Below are 21,240 nucleotides of genomic sequence, written 5' to 3'. Positions count from 1 at the left end.
AACACGTGAGAAATAAACACTTCTATAAACACTTTGACCCCAGCCACAACTTCTTCATATTTCGTTCTTCTCCTCCTGGTCATTTGATATGCCATTGATCCAAATTATCCAAAGAGAATAAAGACATTTTGAGAGGTAAGGCAAAATGTTTAAGATATCAACAGATACTTTGTGCCCATGTGTCTCATGGTGTATACCTCTTGAGCATAAGAGGAATATACTTTGAGAATACAGTATGTCTTGGTTGCGCAATGCGATGCATTGAGAGCTTGCAGATCGACTAGCTTCAAAATAATGTCAAATATTTTTGGTTAAGTGGTTACAATTGTAAAGATAGCACATCAAACAGTAGTGTGCCATGATCGTTACATTGCCAGTATTCAGTTAATAGATAGACGATTAATTAACACCCTACTGTACCTGGTCTATGAATTTAAAACATATTTACATTTATTTATTCTAGCATAAAACCTTGAAAGTGTTATCTGAATAAAAGTGCAGGCTGCAACTCGCATCTGGGATGTTACCTTGTCTAGAATGTTATTTTGTTGATGTTATGTAAAATATTCCTGATGTATATTTTAAAATGTTGTTTTACTTATTACTTACTGTAATACTTGTTTAGGCCTGTAGTGGCAATGTTATTACTTTTTGGTCCCCAAAACAAATACTGCAACTCCCAAGACTGCAACTCTTCATTGTTGGAAAACATGTGAGGTATCTTCCAGCCACAGTCATACATAAAAATGGGCCAGAACTCAACTTATTTAATGAGTACAAATCAGTAGTTAAAATAAGAAGTCTGCTAAATGTTCCTTAAAGGGGCATAACAGGTAAAGAGTGGGGTCATTTGCTTAGAACGGCTAACAACACAGTAGGTGTTTGGGAAAACAATGACAATCATCTCTTGATTTGATTAACCAAATAAGCTTTTGTTTACCTTTAAAATGAGCTTTGTCCTATATTGTATTCAGGAAGCCCCAATCTGTTTGAAGCTTGGAAGGCACTGATTAATTTAGCATATTACCTGTCTGAGCAGCCTTTACAGTTTATCTAAATCATTGGGTTAAAATACAAAGTTACTTTTAAAGATGGTATTAATTCTGGGTAAAACATATACTGAAGTTAAAATTAACAAAGTCTTTAACTATGGCCTGTGTAGTTTTAATATAGGTAAAAGCCTTGTGAGGTCAAAAGTATTTACTCTTGGCTGATGTCATTAAAAGCCTCATTGAGTTAACTATTGTTTACAGATGAATGGGGATGTGATTCTTGGTATCATTCTAAAGTGTATAATGTGTAAAGTCATAATCTCAAAACAAAACTTCATCGTGAAATATGGTTTTGTACTGAAAGCAGATATTATTGTCAGAGTTATTCCCATGCAAATGTGTATGCTAAATAGAACAGGACACGCTGCCGCTCGGCCACGATGGAAAATGAGGACAGGAGGAGCTTTGAAACTAAGGAGCGTCTTTCAAATCTACAGTATAAATGCTTGTTATTTTGTGAGATGCTGTGTGCTGCTAACATCTGGACCCTCTTGCAGTAACCATTTTTGATGCTCCTTGTCGACAAATAAAGACAGGAGAAAACCTTATCACCTTCGGACCTATCTCCTTTTGTTCTGCACTCTCACTAAAGGCTAGCGTTCTTCCACGTTTCCTTTCCACGGTGTGTCCACACAGTAGATACTTCACATAAAAATAACAAAATTACAGCCATTTTTACAGAAACGTTTCATCCTTATCATGTATTTAAATGTTTCTCTCTTATACTGTCAACTCAACACATCCTCGATACCAAATCACTCCATATCCTGTACTGCACCATGATCTTACCATACCTGTCTTACTGTGTAGAAGTATGGGGAAATACATATAAAACTGCATTCCATTCACTATCCATCCTACAAAAAAGGGCCGTAAGAATCATACACAACACCGGGTACCGTGATCACGCAAACATTCTCTTCTGTAATTCCCACATCCTAAAGTTCCCTGATCTGATCAAATTCAAAACAGCCCAAGTCATGTACAGAGCAAAAAAATAAAACACTCCCAACCAATATACAAAACAGATTTCCAGATAAAGACAATTACTATAATCTAAGAAACCCATCAGACTTTGTACAACCACTAGTCAGTACTACACTCAAGTTCATGTGTGTTTCGTCCTGTGGAGTGTCACTGTGGAATGGGCTAGCTGATGATATACAAAAAAGCCCCAACATCAACCTATTCAAAAGGAAACTAAAAAAAATATTCTTTGACATTTATAAACTGGAAGACACCCTAGTAGAGTAAAATGATTTATTATACACTGTATTGTATCCTTATCACTATATAAGTATGTACTATTATTCTATTACTATCATATTATTGTATTAACCTAATAATAATACATAAATACATATAAGTAATGGACTATACCACTTAAAATAGTCACCACAGGGGGAAAAAATTGTATTAGCATACTATTATGATGATAATATATATTATGAAATGATTGTAATTATTATTGGTATTATATCATATTATATTAGTGTTATATACTATCAATATATAATTATTATTATCTAATCATAATTTCAATGAGACCTGCGCCGCCCGTTCCGCGGTGACATTCCAATGCTCTCTGCTGTCTTGACTCTCACATGAGAGTTATAAATGTGAGCGTGCTGTATCAACTGATGTATCAATTTAATGTAAATATAACATAAATTATGTATATATTTACGGTAAAAAAAAGAGGAAAAAAAAGATTATACATTTATTATTCTTTTCATTTGAATTGTGTTGCAAACACTGTACCTTTATTTCTTATTTATTTCCTTTTGCAAAATGAGCCAGGGGTAGGGCTCGATAAGCATCATGCTTCTCCCTGTCCCCTTTTCCAGTTTCTTGGACACTTCAAGTACAAGAACTTGTGCCTTGGACCTCCTTTTTTCTTGTGATTATGACTTTTCAAATTTGCATTAATGCACTTGTGTATATGTATCTTTCTGTTGTCCAAAAGAGCTGGAAATAAACTGAACTGAACTGAACTGAACTGAACTCATTAATCTTTCTATTATTCCTCATTTTTGTTTTCTATTCTACTCTCAAGATCCAACGGTTGTGAAGATGAACACCACAACTTTCAATAACACCAAGAAATGTGTTCTAGATGCCAGTGTGACAGCAGTAGTCTTCCCATGTCTATATAGTGTCCTCTTTCTAGTGGCCCTGGTACTGAACAGTCTGGCTGCATGGATCTTCTACCACCTCCCCACTACCTCCACATTTATTGTCTATCTAAAAAATGTGGTGAGTGAAGTGATTTGTGCTGGGAATATATTTGTCAGTGGAAAGAAGAAAAAACAATGTGATTAATAATATTATCCTTCACTAATAGGTGGTGGCTGACATGCTTATGACGCTGACCATCCCTGTTAGGGTGCTGAGTGACGCTGGTCTGGGCTCCTGGCAACTGCGTGTCTTCTACTGTCGATACTCAGCCGTTCTGTTCTACCTCACCATGTATGTCAGCATTCTTTTTCTGGGCCTCATCAGTCTGGACCGCTACCTGAAGATAGTCCGTCCATTCGGGAAGTATGCTCTGCAAAAGGTCTGGGTTGGTCAGGTGCTGAGTGCAACTGTCTGGGTGGTGATGTTATCTCTAGTGCTGCCAAACACCATCCTGAGTGACAAGCCACCAGAGCTCTCTGGGCGCAAACTGAAGTGTGCCTCTCTGAAGAGTAAGCCCGGACTGCTCTGGCATGAAGGATTCAACTACTTCTGTCAGGTAACTTAATAAAAAGGGATCCAGCTACTTTAGCGAGGTAACTCATCTTACTTTGCACTAAAATTGTAGACGAACGCAACTGTTGTGATATACTGTAATACTGTTTAGCATTTTAGCAGGGTAAGGAAGCAGCCTTGTTACTTCACTCACACACAGGCATTAGAGTGACCTCACAAAACCTCACAGGTTCAGTGACTAGGCACCCGGGTCTAAGAAGGCAAAAAGAGAAAGAGAAAGGTTATGGTTGAAATAGAGCAATGTGACAGTAACTCACAACTGGTTTCACAGCCTGCAGAGAGAAAGGAGGGGGTTCCCCCCCCCCCAATGTTCTTGGATATAAAGTCCCTATCACACAAATCTTTGTGTGATAGGGACTTTTTTTTTTTTTTTTTTACATTAACCACTTGAACCCTTGCATCTCTATTCTGCTATTTTCTTAGCCGAAAATAGCAGATCTAGAAGCTTACACAGCGTCGCAGACACATTGTGAGCTTGTAGATTGGCTTTTTTCGGCTAAGAGGTTTGGTGTACAGGGAGAACAGAGCAGACCAAGTACAGAGACCAAAGGTCAAGTTTCCAACGTATTGAGGGTTAAATTGGTTAAATGTTTGAAAATACACATTTAACATGAATCCAATATGTAGTGGGGGTCCCTGCTTCATCTCTCTCTCAGCAAAGGGGTCCTTGGCCTGGAAAACGTTGAAGACCCCTGGTATAACCGCTTCTTTTTCCCACCCAAGCCATGGGCCTACAATGCCAAATTGAGGATACTCATGGATGTTTACAATTGGCGCATGCGTATGATGAAACGGCCAGGGACGAACGGCTCGTTTGTGGGACAAACTGCAACGGTGCATACACGCATGGCCACACCGATGCACTTTCAAGTATAGTGCTTGTTAAAAAATAACAGCATCACAGAAGACTCTAGGGCGGCCCTTGTTATTGGGACGGTATCAAGGTTGCTTTGCAAACCAGTTAGTTAGTGCTGGTTTTCTCTTCCGTTCAAACCCATATATGGAGTTTAGATTCCCCAGTCATTATGTATGCGGAGATATCTGATCATCTGTCTACGTGAGACTATGCTACCGTATGAATCTTCCATTTCTTGCTCCGCAGCAAAACACAGTCTGCAAACACACGCACACGCACACGCACACACACACATGTAGCAGCCCCGCCTCTCAGTCACAGTGCTGATCTCAGCTCTCAACTCATCTTGTTCGCACCTCTTGAAAATAGCTGTCACAGAGTTTGTGGGTTTTAACTGGCTGAAGATGACATGTTCTTGGGCCTGTTTGCTTTATCTCCTCCTATAGAGGCGATTTAGCTTGATTTTTGTTCAACAAAACTCCCCTACAGTGCTACATGTGACTGTTTCTGTCACTGAGGGTGTCTTTTACACAGGGCACTGTTCCTGGCAGTGTGTGCGACCTTACTCTTAAAGATGGTGATAGAGTTATTTGATCTCTTATCTGAATTATCATAATGTGTCTAGGGTCCATAACCTGGTTAAAATGTCCTATTAATAATGGTCTCATATGGGCCTGTACTTTGTCATGGTAAAAGTACTCTGTACTCACAGTCTCTGTGTCTGCAAGCCAAGGTCAAACGCATGCAGGCTTTCTCTGCGGCAATCTTTTGTTTTAAGAACACTGTATCTAGAATGCTCTTTTCTACAGCTGTCTCCCTTTAGTGTCACCCAAATCATCTCTGACCAGTGACAGGTCAGAGCAGTCAGATGTCAAACGTGTTTGACCCAGACATGGGGACGCTGTTGTCCAGAGATAAACTGTCACACCATATCATCATCTACCATCATCTACCATCATCAGACGACGACGTAACCATCGCTCTCATCCAATCCGAGAAGTCCACCTTCGCCCGGAACCTCATCGATGTCACATCCTATGATGTCATATGTTTATGTTACTGGACAATGTTAAAAGCTACTGCTTTCTCTGTTACACTACAGAGAGACGCGACCGATGATGCGGAACCACTGTGATACTGTAACCTTCTATATCTCTCTGATCTGAATACAAACATGTTTCATTATACCCATGGCTGTGTCTTCTGAGTCTGGTTTCTTCCTTATTTTCCTCGTTATACAAGTATGATGTACTTTGTGTGGGTCATAAGGTGAAATCAACTCCATCAATTGGTCCTTATCGAGCCAGGATATGATTGAAATATGGTAGACGGGGGGAACTGAGAACTGTACAATCAGACTCTCTTCCCCCGGCAGACCATGTTTTAATACGTATCAAACGAACCAGCCTTGGGTGTAACGACTTATCACTTCTATTCAGATGAAGGTTAACTTTGAACGGTATCACAATTTTTTGTTTTGGACCCGGACGCGATCGCTGGACCTTTGGACTGGACCCTCGACATGTCTCAAATTCCACATGGTCCAGCCATCGGGGTCGGGATCCCTGAACCAACATCAGATTTGATGAGTATATATTTTTATTTTTATTGTACCATGGTCCAGTGATCGGGACCTCCATGTAACTTCTCCCTGTGAACCTTCTGATGAGTATACCTTTTTCTTTATTGTATGTATTGTCTTTACCGAACCATGTGTCTCATAATTATCAGCCTGTTTGTAAACTACTGTTTAACACAACTCCGCTAGGGAGTGAGTGAAGTAAAAATGTTTTATCACCTTTTATCCCTGGGAGAACATTCCTGAATGTCTCATAAATTCTCTTATCTACCTGGGTCATTATATAGTTTGTCTTTGTCTCTGTATATGTTTATGAGACCACCGGAGACACCCCGACGTTTTTTTTTACACTGATGTTTGACTATCAGCTGTTACTATCAGTTATTTGTCTTTATTTATATATATATTTATGTCAAGGCCTCTAGAATAACCCACAATTCAACTTGGGTGTTCGAGCAATGCATGGCTATATATATAAATATATGGATTTATTTTTTTGTACCTCGAAATACCACTTTTTCACGCTTTGGTTTTCGGTGCGGGTGAATTTATCTAATATTAGTTTTACACTAGGTGCAGGGGGTTTGTCTGTGTGCCTGCATAAATATATATTATTTCTCCGTCAAAGTAATGTACTAATTTTCTGTCTTGAACTCCCTGGCTACAGTTACAGCTATCAGAGCCACAGTACAGGTAACACAGGTATGCAGTTGTCTTCCAATCCAATGTTAGTACCACAAGGACACAAAGTAGTGCCGGTACAAAAACATTAACAGTAACGGACATTGAGTACAACGATAAGGTCACAATACCTGATGAATGTCCAGGGCAACGCCAGGTTGTAGTTCTCAGTACATTTATTTGTTTGTTGAGTTTGTTGTAATCTGTACCGAATAATATCTATATCTTTATTTTATCTGCCTCTCTTTCTCTCATCACCTCCGATCAGGGTGGTGCGGGGGGTGAGCATATATAATATCTATATCTTTATTTTATCTGCCTCTCTTTCTCTCACCACCTCCGGCCGGGGTGGTGCGGGGGGTGAGCGTGTATATATATTTATTACCTTTGACCGGTTTTATTTTGACCACTGTAGTTAAATCATCCATCCATTTAATATATTAAGCTTCAACAAGAAGTTTTAAATCCCTTATCCAATACAGCCTCTCATTTGTCCTGTTTCTTATCTGTTTACATTCTCTTGTTCAGAGCTGTTCTAATAACAAAGTAGGCTCACAGAAGAATACATTCACACTATAACTATGAAGGCTTGTTTTAAAAGTTTAAAATATATATTTTTTTTATCTGTTCTAAATTCCTTGAACCATCAGTATAATTATTTTTGCATAAAAAAAAAAAAACAGAGATGATTTGGGTGACACTAAAGGGAGACAGCTGTAGAAAAGAGCATTCTAGATACAGTGTTCTTAAAACAAAAGATTGCCGCAGAGAAAGCCTGCATGCGTTTGACCTTGGCTTGCAGACACAGAGACTGTGAGTACAGAGTACTTTTACCATGACAAAGTACAGGCCCATATGAGACCATTATTAATAGGACATTTTAACCAGGTTATGGACCCTAGACACATTATGATAATTCAGATAAGAGATCAAATAACTCTATCAGATGGTATAACAGAAAAACAATGTTCAGGACGGTAGAGATACCAATTTTATCAAATCAGGACAGAGAAGGATTATTTATCAGCTGCAATTTTATAGTGTTTCAAATCCAAATTTGTCTGTTCATTTTCTTTTATTTAATCACTTCCAATTTCACTTGTTTATCCTGGCTGTATAATTTATGAGTTCTGTCTCCTGATTGGATCAAATTGGCATTCTGACCTGAACATTTATATTCTATTACTATCTGAACATAGAGCACTTAATTTAACAAAGTCCTATCACTTACACTACCGATTGCAGTGAGTGTTCGACCACAATGGAAACAAGCCCTTGTGGCTTTTTGTCTTATCCTTTTAGCATCATTGTATAATCGTAAACTGTACTATTTGCAAACTGTTCAAAAAGTATTCAATCAATCAATGAAAAAGTGTGAGTTGAAGTAAAACAAGGTCCAAACGCATGTCAGTGAAGTGAATGTTTTGTTGTGCTTTTATGTATTGTGTCCAGGTGGTGTTCTGGGGCACACTGGCTCTGATGGTGGTCTGCTACACCTTCATCAGCAGGACGGTGTACGAGTCATACAAAGCCTCCAGGAGCAGCTCCAACGCAGCCAGTCGCAGAACCAAAGCAAAGGTCTTCGTGGTGGTAGCAGTGTTTTTCATCAGTTTCGCCCCCTTCCACTTTGCCCGTGTGCCCTACACATGGAGCCAAACCCAAAAAACAGCACACCACTGCGTAGTGGAGAACGCCCTCTACATTGCCAAGAACACCACCTTGTGGCTGTCAGCCACAAACGTGTGCCTGGACCCGCTCATCTACGTGCTCCTGTGCAAGGTGTTCCGAAAACGACTGACGGCCACTCTCAGGCACAAGCCCCTCCCACAAGGTTCCATCGAGGGTCCAACAGCATCTTCAACGCAGCTAGAGATGTCATAGTGTGTGATAGGAAAGGAATTTTAAAGTGTACTCTGTGATGTACTCATCACTCTATAGTGTGATGAGAATCTTTGATAAAGTAGCCTACATTAACTGTATCGTCCAAAACATTTCCTCAACTTTGCTTAACCGTCTACATTTTCTTCTGTAATCTTTTACAAATTGAACTTCCCCTCGGTATCACTTGAGCAAATTGGAAACAACATGACAGATCTAATTTCTCCACTATACATGTAGTTAAAATGTGACTATGGGAAAAATTAAGAACAGAATATACAGGAAGCAATGGTTTTCAATGGACACTGCTTGTTTTATTTGAGGTTTTCTTTCCTGGTACCTTTCACATATTTTTGCTCGTGTTTGCTAATTAACAATGTTTATTTGCATCATTGTAATTTATTTTTATGTTTTCTCTGTTACATTTACTTGTAGCGGGGGCTCTTTGGCTACAAAATAAATGTGTGGTTGTTACAAAATCCCAATTCACACCTGGACTTTTCTCACTGCACACCAGTGTGCCTCAGCCTGGTGTCAGCACACCGTTTGAGATCTACTGGGCTATAGAGCCTTACAAGCTTACATCATTGCTGATTGTCTTGTCCCAAATGTGCAAGACCTCATTTGGTCAGTCTATCTTTTTAGTAAAGGGGGGAAATTATTGAACTGTCTACCCACTGATGACAAAATTAAGCCTGACCTATGTTTTGGACATTAGCTATTTCACATACCTGTTTCACAAAGCTTAACTGTGTCTAAATTGTGAGCCAAGACCATTTTTTATTCATTGTAGGGGATGGTAATAGTAAAAGCTAAATGTCACGCCCCAACATAATCATTATTATGAAACTTACAAGACAGGTAAAGCTATGTGTTTCTGACAAGAAAACTAATGATTGATTGACTGATGATTACAAAATATTTTGCAGAGCTTTGACAAACAATGCGTTCTTGTGTTCATCCCTTTTATTCTCATGCTAAACCAGACATACAGGCTAATAATTACCCAAACTAATTACAGGTAACCCAGAACCTCTGCCTCCCTGTCTCTGAGAATATAACAGCCAAGTAATTCCTGCATTTAAAACATGGGTTGTGTGTCTTTTGTGATATGGTGCAAGGGATCTGCAGTAGATGATGGATCAACAACCACCATTTTGGTTTGATGTAGACACAGATGTTATCCGATGTTTGGAGAAGTACCTCAGAAGCAAAGCACTGGCAGAGCACCATCAATTGCTTTCAACCTGACGTCCCTGTTTTGAGCATGTCATTTAAAAAAATGTTCAATAATCCACTTTGGCTATTTTTGTTTTTTTGATGTTTTCAAATGTTTTGTGCCCAAGGCACACATAAAAATCTCAAGGCACACCTGTGTTCGTATCATGCAAAATAGACTCAAACAGTTGTTATCACTCTCGTGATTATCGTTTATTTTTATTTGCGAAAACCAAATAAAAAGTTACTCTTAAGCCCTATTTAATTAACGTTTTGAGCTTGTAGATCTGCAATTTCAGCTATTTCTTTTTTATTTGTGGGGAAGGGAGGGAAATTAAAATGTCAAATTTTAAAGGAAAAGCTAAATGTCACGCCACAACAATGTGCAGCAATGTGTTTCTGCCAAGAAAACTAGACTGATGATTATAAAATATTTTGCAGAGCTTTGACTAATAATGCGGTCTTCTGTTCATCCCTTTTATTCTCATGCCAGACCAGACATACAGGCTAATAATTACTCAAACTAATTGCAGTAGCTAGTTAACCCAGAACCTCTGCCTGTCTGTCTTATTTAAAAGCCAAAGCCTGTCTCTGAAAATGTAACAGCCCAGTAATTCCTATGTTGAAAACTTTTGTGCGAGCGTCACTGTCCATGGTGCTGACATTTAGTTTTTTCTCTGCTGCATGAGAGCAATTACCTTTAAACACTTTTAGAAAAAAAAAATTAATTGGAGAAACACTGTACTCCAGCTAAATTCATTAATATACAGTAGCATCAAATGTGTTTAACCACTTTAACCCTGTATACATAGGGTTAAAACAAGCAGTGTTATTGTGAATGCTTATGGTGCACCAGCTTAATATGTTGGTGTGGAAACTCTGCATTTTAGTTCTGCATAAAAAAGCTAGCGGCCATATTCTACATTCTAATGTTATAGCCAACAGTTTGCACACTTTAATACATATTGCTTAGTGCGACAGCGGGACATGCCAGCACAGACTAGCATGTTTTCTGAGAAGCAGATCTTGACTTGTTGATATGCTGACTACATGACATAGGTCACTGCAGGTCATGTCAGTAAGTTCATCAATGATTACAGTCATTTCCAAATCAGAAACTGTGGATTAACAGGAAAGTGTAAGTTAAGCAACATTGTGGCCTCTATTTTTAAACAATCAAACAATTGTGTAGTTAGTGTATGAAGATATACACTTAAAATGTCTATTTTAAGAGCTTTTTGAAAAGGTTAGGCCAAACATAGCCCAATTCCTGAGGTCTCCCATGGCCCCATCAAGGGCATGAGTCAGAACAAGGAGTCATAGAACAGAAGTGGGTACACTGTGTACACTGAAATATATTGAGCATATAGGCCTACTGTTGGAATTACAATATTCTCTATACTGTTATAAGTAAATAATTATATAGCTTTATTCATGAACAAGATAAACAGTATGTACTGTACACAATAATGTGTTGAAATGAAGTGAAATTGCTTTTGGCTCTGTGTTTGTATAGAGAGGCCCTTTAATATGTGATTCAAATTTGATCAGATGATGTGTTCATGATTTTTGGTATTTTTTGTCAAATAGGCCTCATCCAGCAAACTTTGCAGGCCACCTGTAGCCAATTGGCATCGAATATCAAACATTGGTATGATACATTTTCATCACGCAAACCAGCAGTTTGCAAGATTAGCCCTCGATTGACCCACAGAGACACACACACACGCACGCACACACAAGGACACAAAGACGCAGGGGCGGCCTTCGTCCTGCCAGCAGCCAGACATAACGTTTGATCAGAGCACCACATACCCTGTATTTGTTACTCAAAACCGTTTGCAGAGGCTCTGCATAGGCTAAGTGTCATTTTTAGCAAGTTAACACCCGCAAACGACTGTGAGGCGGGGCAACGTGTCTGTGGCCTGTGTGTCACTGTGGAGCAAAAAAACATGCAGGTTGTTTTCTTGTCTTTTCCACTATAGTTGAAGAGTCACAAGTGAACACGTGGCTGGTATCGATAGTGTGGCAAATGCATATTGAAACAGTTTCAAATATATTCCAGAAATGTACAAACATTTTTAAATTTTTGATAAGACTAAAACTGATTGCTGCACACACTAGAAGAAAGTTTACCCACTAAAAAGCAGTCTGTATATGGCATATACACTCCACTATACACCATTGTCCAGGGCACTGAGCATACTTTGCTCAATCAAATTTTAAGACCGAAGGAACTGCTTCTCCCATAAGCCAAAACCATCCTTTAGGTTGCTTCTTGTCTTTATTATAGTGTTTATATTGTTAATAGTGTTGTAAAATATTGTAGTTGACTGGTAGTGATTTTCACGTCTGTCACGCAAACTCTATTACTCCCAGCAGCCTCCTTGTGTCCTGATGACTGCACCCCACTACTGACACAGCCCTGGGTACTGGCAACCCGTCCTGGTGAAGATCTGCACTCTTGTCGTGCATTTTTCTAGTCATTGTTTGCTTTTATTGTTCTGAGAACAACATACTATTTCCATAGTCAAATTGTTTGGATGTGGACTAGAAATTCTGTAAAACAGTAACTGACAAATGCATGTGGAATGTCATTCCCTTAATCCACAATTCCCAGTAAAGATATTGCAATCGCCTCACAGCTCAGGGGACGCTGTGGGCGCTAGGGGCGTGTTCTCTCCTCCACATCATCAGTGCCCATACCCTAGGTGGGGTTGGCGAAAGGGCCTTTCTGTGTGGAGTTTGCATGTTCTCCCCGTGTCCCCTAGGGTAGGTACCCTCACAAAAAACATGCAGTAATCCTGGTCTCTATACTGCCTCCCCCTGGTCAGCCGGGGCGCCTGATGGAGGGGAAAGGAACTGGTTGGAATAACGTGTTCCTTACATGCGCTACATCCAACCGGGGAAACCCCCCCTGTCAGGTGATAAGAAGCGGCCTGCTCACTCCTCATGCATTGAAGGATGCATGAGCTCAGTTCGGGGCTCTCCCCAGGCTGGCAGAGGGAGAGTAGCACCCAGGATTACATGCTTAGGCAATTGGCACTGGGTGAAAAAATGGGTTACAAAATCGTGGGATAAATATTTAAGAAGAAAAATATTGCAATCAGAATCAGAACCCAAAATGCCACATGGCACAAGACTTCAAAGCAACATTATTAGAAAGTACATGGACATTATCAGCTGGCACGCACTTTTGTTTTGATGGACAGGATGTCGACCTTCATATACTGCAAGTTCATCAGAAAACACTGTGAGAAATAAACACTTCTATAAACACTTCGACCCCAGCCACAACTTCTTCATATTTCGTTCTTCTCCTCCTGGTCATTTGACATGCCATTGATGCCAATTATCCAAAGAGAATAAAGACATTTTGAGAGGTAAGGCAAAATAAAAAAAAATTAAGATATCAACAGCTACTTTGTGCCCATGTGTCTCATGGTGTATACCTCTTGAGCATAAGAGGAATATACTTTGAGAATACAGTATGTCTTGGTTGCGCAATGCGATGCATTGTGAGCTTGCAGATCGACTAGCTTCAAAATAATGTCAAATATTTTTGGTTAAGTGCTTACAATTGTAAAGATAGCACACCAAACAGTAGTGTGCCATGATCGTTACATTGCCAGTATTCAGTTAATAGATAGACGATTAATTAACGCCCTACTGTACCTGGTCTATGAATTTAAAACATATTTACATTTATTCTAGCATAAAACCTTGAAAATGTTATCTGAATAAAAGTGCAGGCTGCAACTCGCTTCTGGGATGTTACCTTGTCTAGAATGTTATTTTGTTGATCTTGTTATGTAAAATATTCCTGATGTATATTTATTCCTGATGTATAAAATGTTGTTTTACTTATTACTTACTGTAATACTTATTTAGGCCTGTAGTGGCAATGTTATTACTTTTTGGTCCCCAAAACAAATACTGCAACTCCCAAGACTGCAACTCTTCATTGTTGGAAAACATGAAAATAACAAAATTACAGCCATTTTTACAGAAACGTTTCATCCTTATCATATATTCAAATGTTTCTCTCTTATACTGTCAACTCATTGATCTTTCTATTATCCCTCATTTATGTTTTCTATTCTACTCTCAAGATCCAACAAGGTTGTGAAGATGAACACCACAACTTTCAATAACACCAAGAAATGTGTTCTAGATGCCAGTGTGACAGCAGTAGTCTTCCCATGTCTATATAGTGTCCTCTTTCTAGTGGCCCTGGTACTGAACAGTCTGGCTGCATGGATCTTCTACAACCTCCCCACTACCTCCACATTTATTGTCTATCTAAAAAATGTGGTGAGTGAAGTGATTTGTGCTGGGAATATATTTGTCAGTGGAAAGAAGAAAAAACAATGTGATTAATAGGGGTGTGCCGACTAATTTCACCAAACGATACGATACGATATTTGGCTCACAACTTCGATACGATTTCGATACGAAACGATACGCACTTTTTTATTATGAAAATATATGGGGGAGAGAAAATGCAAACAAATTATTCTGTTTTTGCATTATTCAGACGCAAACTTGTAGCTTTTCAGCTACAATAGCCGTTTTGAATCCAAATAGGGCAATAGTGTGACACCTGACCCGAAAAAAAACAACATTTTGTCACCCTTTTCACCTCGGGGCTGTTTTCAAGCCTGATTATTATTATTGTAAAAAAAAATACTAGGGGTGTGACGATATATCGGCACACCCCTAGTTGATTAATAATATTATCCTTCACTAATAGGTGGTGGCTGACATGCTTATGACGCTGACCATCCCTGTTAGGGTGCTGAGTGACGCTGGTCTGGGCTCCTGGCAACTGCGTGTCTTCTACTGTCGATACTCAGCCGTTCTGTTCTACCTCACCATGTATGTCAGCATTCTTTTTCTGGGCCTCATCAGTCTGGACCGCTACCTGAAGATAGTCCGTCCATTCGGGAAGTATGCTCTGCAAAAGGTCTGGGTTGGTCAGGTGCTGAGTGCAACTGTCTGGGTGGTGATGTTATCTCTAGTGCTGCCAAACACCATCCTGAGTGACAAGCTACCAGAGCTCTCTGGGCGCAAACTGAAGTGTGCCTCTCTGAAGAGTAAGCCCGGTCTGCTCTGGCATGAAGGATTCAACTACTTCTGTCAGGTAACTTAATAAAAAGGGATCCAGCTACTTTAGCGAGGTAACTCATCTTACTTTGCACTAAAATTGTAGACGAACGCAACTGTTGTGATATACTGTAATACTGTTTAGCATTTTAGCAGGCATTAGAGTGACCTCACAAAACCTCACAGGCACAGTGACTAGGCACCAGGGTCTAAGAAGGCAAAAAGAGAAAGAGAAAGGTTATGGTTGAAATAGAGCAATGTGACAGTAACTCACAACTGGTTTCACAGCCTGCAGAGAGAAAGGAGGGGGTTCCCCCCCCCCCCCCCAATGTTCTTGGATATAAAGTCCCTATCACACAAATCTTTGTGTGATAGGGACTTTATTTTTAATTTTTTTACATTAACCACTTGAACCCTTGCATCTCTATTCTGCTATTTTCTTAGCCAAAAATAGCAGATCTAGAAGCTCACAAAGCGTCGCAGACATTGTGAGCTTGTAGATTGGCTTTTTTCGGCTAAGAGGTTTGGTGTACAGGGAGAACAGAGCAGACCAAGTACAGAGACCAAAGGTCAAGTTTACAACGTATTGAGGGTTAAATTGGTTAAATGTTTGAAAATACACATTTAACATGAATCCAATATGTAGTGGGGGTCCCTGCTTCATCTCTCTCTCAGCAAAGGGGTCCTTGGCCTGGAAAACGTTGAATACCCCTGGTATAACCGCTTCTTTTTCCCACCCAAGCCATGGGCCTACAATGCCAAATTGAGGATACTCATGTATGTTTACAATTGGCGCATGCGTATGATGAAACGGCCAGGGACGAACGGCTCGTTTGTGGGACAAACTGCAACGGTGCATACACGCATGGCCACACCGATGCACTTTCAAGTATAGTGCTTGTTAAAAAATAACAGCATCACAGAAAACTCTAGGGCGGCCCTTGTTATTGGGACGGTATCAAGGTTGCTTTGCAAACCAGTTAGTTAGTGCTGGTTTTCTCTTCCGTTCAAACCCATATATGGAGTTTAGATTCCCCAGTCATTATGTATGCGGAGATATCTGATCATCTGTCTACGTGAGACTATGCTACTGTATGAATCTTCCATTTCTTGCTCCGCAGCAAAACACAGTCTGCAAACACACGCACACGCACACGCACACGCACACGCACACGCACACGCACACGCACACACACATGTAGCAGCCCCGCCTCTCAGTCACAGTGCTGATCTCAGCTCTCAACTCATCTTGTTCGCACCTCTTGAAAATAGCTGTCACAGAGTTTGTGGGTTTTAACTGGCTGAAGATGACATGTGCTTGGGCCCGTTTGCTTTATCTCCTCCTATAGAGGCGATTTAGCTCCCCTACAGTGCTACATGTGACTGTTTCTGTCACTAAGGGTGTCTTTTACACAGGGCACTGTTCCTGGCAGTGTGTGCGACCTTACTCTTAAAGATGGTATAACAGAAAAACCATGTTCAGGACGGTAGAGATACCAATTTTATCAAATCAGGACAGAGAAGGATTATTTATCAGCTGCAATTTTATAGTGTTTCAAATCCAAATTTGTCTGTTCATTTTCTTTTATTTAATCACTTCCAATTTCACTTGTTTATCCTGGCTGTATAATTTATGAGTTCTGTCTCCTGATTGGATCAAATTGGCATTCTGACCTGAACATTTATATTCTATTACTATCTGAACATAGAGCACTTAATTTAACAAAGTCCTATCACTTACACTACCGATTGCAGTGAGTGTTCGACCACAATGGAAACAAGCCCTTGTGGCTTTTTGTCTTATCCTTTTAGCATCATTGTATAATCGTAAACTGTACTATTTGCAAACTGTTCAAAAAGTATTCAATCAATCAATGAAAAAGTGTGAGTTGAAGTAAAACAAGGTCCAAACGCATGTCAGTGAAGTGAATGTTTTGTTGTGCTTTTATGTATTGTGTCCAGGTGGTGTTCTGGGGCACACTGGCTCTGATGGTGGTCTGCTACACCTTCATCAGCAGGACGGTGTACGAGTCATACAAAGCCTCCAGGAGCAGCTCCAACGCAGCCAGTCGCAGAACCAAAGCAAAGGTCTTCGTGGTGGTAGCAGTGTTTTTCATCAGTTTCGCCCCCTTCCACTTTGCCCGTGTGCCCTACACATGGAGCCAAACCCAAAAAACAGCACACCACTGCGTAGTGGAGAACGCCCTCTACATTGCCAAGAACACCACCTTGTGGCTGTCAGCCACAAACGTGTGCCTGGACCCGCTCATCTACGTGCTCCTGTGCAAGGTGTTCCGAAAACGACTGACGGCCACTCTCAGGCACAAGCCCCTCCCACAAGGTTCCATCGAGGGTCCAACAGCATCTTCAACGCAGCTAGAGATGTCATAGTGTGTGATAGGAAAGGAATTTTAAAGTGTACTCTGTGATGTACTCATCACTCTATAGTGTGATGAGAATCTTTGATAAAGTAGCCTACATTAACTGTATCGTCCAAAACATTTCCTCAACTTTGCTTAACCGTCTACATTTTCTTCTGTAATCTTTTACAAATTGAACTTCCCCTCGGTATCACTTGAGCAAATTGGAAACAACATGACAGATCTAATTTCTCCACTATACATGTAGTTAAAATGTGACTATGGGAAAAATTAAGAACAGAATATACAGGAAGCAATGGTTTTCAATGGACACTGCTTGTTTTATTTGAGGTTTTCTTTCCTGGTACCTTTCACATATTTTTGCTCGTGTTTGCTAATTAACAATGTTTATTTGCATCATTGTAATTTATTTTTATGTTTTCTCTGTTACATTTACTTGTAGCGGGGGCTCTTTGGCTACAAAATAAATGTGTGGTTGTTACAAAATCCCAATTCACACCTGGACTTTTCTCACTGCACACCAGTGTGCCTCAGCCTGGTGTCAGCACACCGTTTGAGATCTACTGGGCTATAGAGCCTTACAAGCTTACATCATTGCTGATTGTCTTGTCCCAAATGTGCAAGACCTCATTTGGTCAGTCTATCTTTTTAGTAAAGGGGGGAATTTATTGAACTGTCTACCCACTGTTGACAAAATTAAGCCTGACCTATGTTTTGGACATTAGCTATTTCACATACCTGTTTCACAAAGCTTAACTGTGTCTAAATTGTGAGCCAAGACCATTTTTTATTCATTGTAGGGGATGGTAATAGTAAAAGCTAAATGTCACGCCCCAACATAATCATTATTATGAAACTTACAAGACAGGTAAAGCTATGTGTTTCTGACAAGAAAACTAATGATTGATTGACTGATGATTATAAAATATTTTGCAGAGCTTTGACTAATAATGCGGTCTTCTGTTCATCCCTTTTATTCTCATGCCAGACCAGACATACAGGCTAATAATTTCTCAAACTAATTGCAGTAGCTAGTTAACCCAGAACCTCTGCCTGTCTGTCTTATTTAAAAGCCAAAGCCTGTCTCTGAAAATGTAACAGCCCAGTAATTCCTATGTTGAAAACTTGTGTGCGAGCGTCACTGTCCATGGTGCTGACATTTGGTTTTTTCTCTGCTGCATGAGAGCAATTAACTTTAAACACTTTTAGAAAAAAAAAAGTTATTGGAGAAACACTGTACTCCAGCTAAATTCATTAATATACAGTAGCATCAAATGTGTTTAACCACTTTAACCCTGTATACATAGGGTTAAAACAAGCAGTGTTATTGTGAATGCTTATGGTGCACCAGCTTAATATGTTGGTGTGGAAACTCTGTATTTTAGTTCTGCATAAAAAAGCTAGCGGCCATATTCTACATTCGAATGTTATAGCCAACAGTTTGCACACTTTAATACATATTGCTTAGTGCGACAGCGGGACACCTAAGGGGTCCTGAGAGCTACAGGGCGGCCGCCAAATCTTTGTGTGATAGGAACTTCTTTCTTTTCAACCATGAACTCTATAGCATCCCTACATTTGTCAAAAATTGTAGATCTACAGTCTCACAATGAGCTAGATCTGCTATTTTTGGCAAAGAGATAGGTGTAGAGTGGAAAAAGAGCAAGTACAGAGCCAAAGGTCAAGTTTACTAAGCATTGGGGGTTTAAAATGTCTGAAAATACACATTAACATGAATTCAACATATTAATATAAAAACTAATATTAACGAAAACAAACAAACCAAAATCAATTGACACTGATGATAATGCTGTCAAACTCAAACAAGTCTATGAATCTATCTATAAAATCTATGAAAAAGTTTAATCTGCAACACAATTTTATACGATATATAGTGGGGGGTTAGCCTGGTAAAGCCCCTCCCTCAAATGACAAATGAGATTTCCGGAGGGAGGGTTTACCAGGCTAGTGGGGGGTCTCTGCTTCACCTTTCTCTCAGCTAAGGGGTCCTTGGCCTGAAAAACATTGAAGACCCCTGGCTTAGTACATTACTTGTACTGTAGCCTATATTTGATTATGTATGCTTGATATTGTTGCCACAGTCTGGCGGAATCTGCTACACCAACATTTCACTGCACATACTGTATGAGAATATGACGAATAAGATCTCTTGAATGTTGAATGAATCTGTGGCAAACTTTGTAAAGAATAAAACCTCATGTCTCGCACACATACAACATGACAACAAATATTAAATGTATCCGAGGTATTTTACTCTTGAATTGGGGGGGAGAAACAAACTTTTTTTTGGTTCAAACTTATTTTCATACGATCATGTTTTACCCCGTTTGGTGAATTAGTTTTTTGATGTTTTCAAACTTTGATTTGCCCAAGGAACACCTAAGGGCAAGTCAAAATCTTAAGGCACTCAAGGACCAGGTTCTATAGATGTTTATTTTTTATTTACTAATAGCAAATAAAAGGTTTAATCACTTAAGCCCTAATATATTTCATACACGTTTCGAGCTTAGATCTGCTTTGTTATTTTTGAAAATGTGTGAAAAGGTTTAATGTTATCTAAATTGTGAGCTACGGCTAATTTTCTTCATTGTAGGGGATGATATTAATAGAAATGGATAAATGTCAACCTAATCATTATGATGAAACTTACAAGACAGGTAAAGCAATGTGTTTCTGCCAGGAAAACAAAGCCTGATCTTTCATGACATCTTTTTCTCATGCCATCTTTCTCTCATGCCAGACCTGACATGCTAGGCTGACAATTACCGTATTCAAACTATTTGCAGTAGCTATAGGTAACCCAGAACCCCTGCCTGCCTGTCTTACTAAACTACTGAAACCTATGTCTCTGAGAGTGTAATTAATCAGTGTTTAAAACTTGTGTGTTTTGAGAGTGAGAGCCAAGGTGCTGAAGGGCGCCTCGGGTTACACTCCACACCCTCTGGTCAAAACATCTTACCACGGCTATGGTCATACCTGTGCAGTGAATATGGCTGCAGTGTTAAATCAGTTGTAAAGGTAAAGTACAACCTCTGTTGGTATGAAAGTGAATACTGTATGTGCGCTCTGGAGAAATGTAACCCAAAATACATATGAGAAAGAATACAAGATTCTTTATAGTATATGTCCCAATATGCACGTATAAAGAGTACAATTTGCTATACATTATCAGTTAACACATTTTTCATCGGTTCAATTCTTAACGGTCAGTGATTAACTGATTGTTTTAATATTTACATTATTTGGCATTACCAACACCAACATTTCACCTGTTTGCATCCACACTCCTAGAGCTAACTTTAGCAACTCAGAAACTGTTCAACCTTTAACCTGCTTTGCTGCTGCCTTGGGACAGGAAAGACAGAGGCCTCTATACATAGCCACCACGTAGGTAGAACATTGTTAAGCACACTAGGGGGGTTTGCCATTTATGTAAGTTTCTGACTTTTAAATGAAATGACTGAATTATAACCAATTTGCCTAGTGAATTGCATCTATTTCAAGTTAAAAACAATACATGTGATGAGTGGGACATCAAAGACAAAGCTGTTCATATCTATAACTCTATAACCACATTCACTCAAGACAATGCACCAATGCAACAATGCCCCAATGCCCCAATGGCTCAATGCCTTAAACAAGTCATGTAATGTTGTTGTTAGTTGGAATAGACACAGAAGGGAGGAAGTGGACTAAGAAAGAGGAGGAGCTAACCCG

At 39.6% G+C, this 21,240-nt stretch overlaps 2 protein-coding genes across 2 annotated transcripts; both read left to right on the top strand.

Moving 5' to 3' along the window:
- Positions 1-3,125: 3,125 nt before the first annotated feature.
- Positions 3,126-9,234, top strand: LOC308074364 (P2Y purinoceptor 13-like; the record flags this gene model as incomplete). Its single annotated transcript, XM_080413785.1, has 3 exons — positions 3,126-3,308; positions 3,397-3,786; positions 8,372-9,234. 3 exons carry the CDS (start codon positions 3,126-3,128, stop codon positions 8,798-8,800), a joined length of 1,002 nt encoding a protein of 333 aa, XP_080269911.1. The 3' UTR covers positions 8,801-9,234.
- A 4,912-nt stretch (positions 9,235-14,146) lies between these two features.
- Positions 14,147-17,946, top strand: LOC308075371 (P2Y purinoceptor 13-like; the record flags this gene model as incomplete). The annotated part of the gene is made up of 3 exons (XM_080415225.1): positions 14,147-14,329; positions 14,769-15,158; positions 17,084-17,946. 3 exons carry the CDS (start codon positions 14,147-14,149, stop codon positions 17,510-17,512), a joined length of 1,002 nt encoding a protein of 333 aa, XP_080271351.1. The 3' UTR covers positions 17,513-17,946.
- Between the last annotated feature and the right edge of the window lie 3,294 nt (positions 17,947-21,240).

The sequence above is a fragment of the Gymnoscopelus braueri genome (assembly GCF_963280865.1).
Source record: "Gymnoscopelus braueri genome assembly, chromosome: 19".
Classification (NCBI taxonomy): domain Eukaryota; kingdom Metazoa; phylum Chordata; class Actinopteri; order Myctophiformes; family Myctophidae; genus Gymnoscopelus; species Gymnoscopelus braueri.
This window is presented reverse-complemented; position numbering and strand designations above follow the sequence as displayed.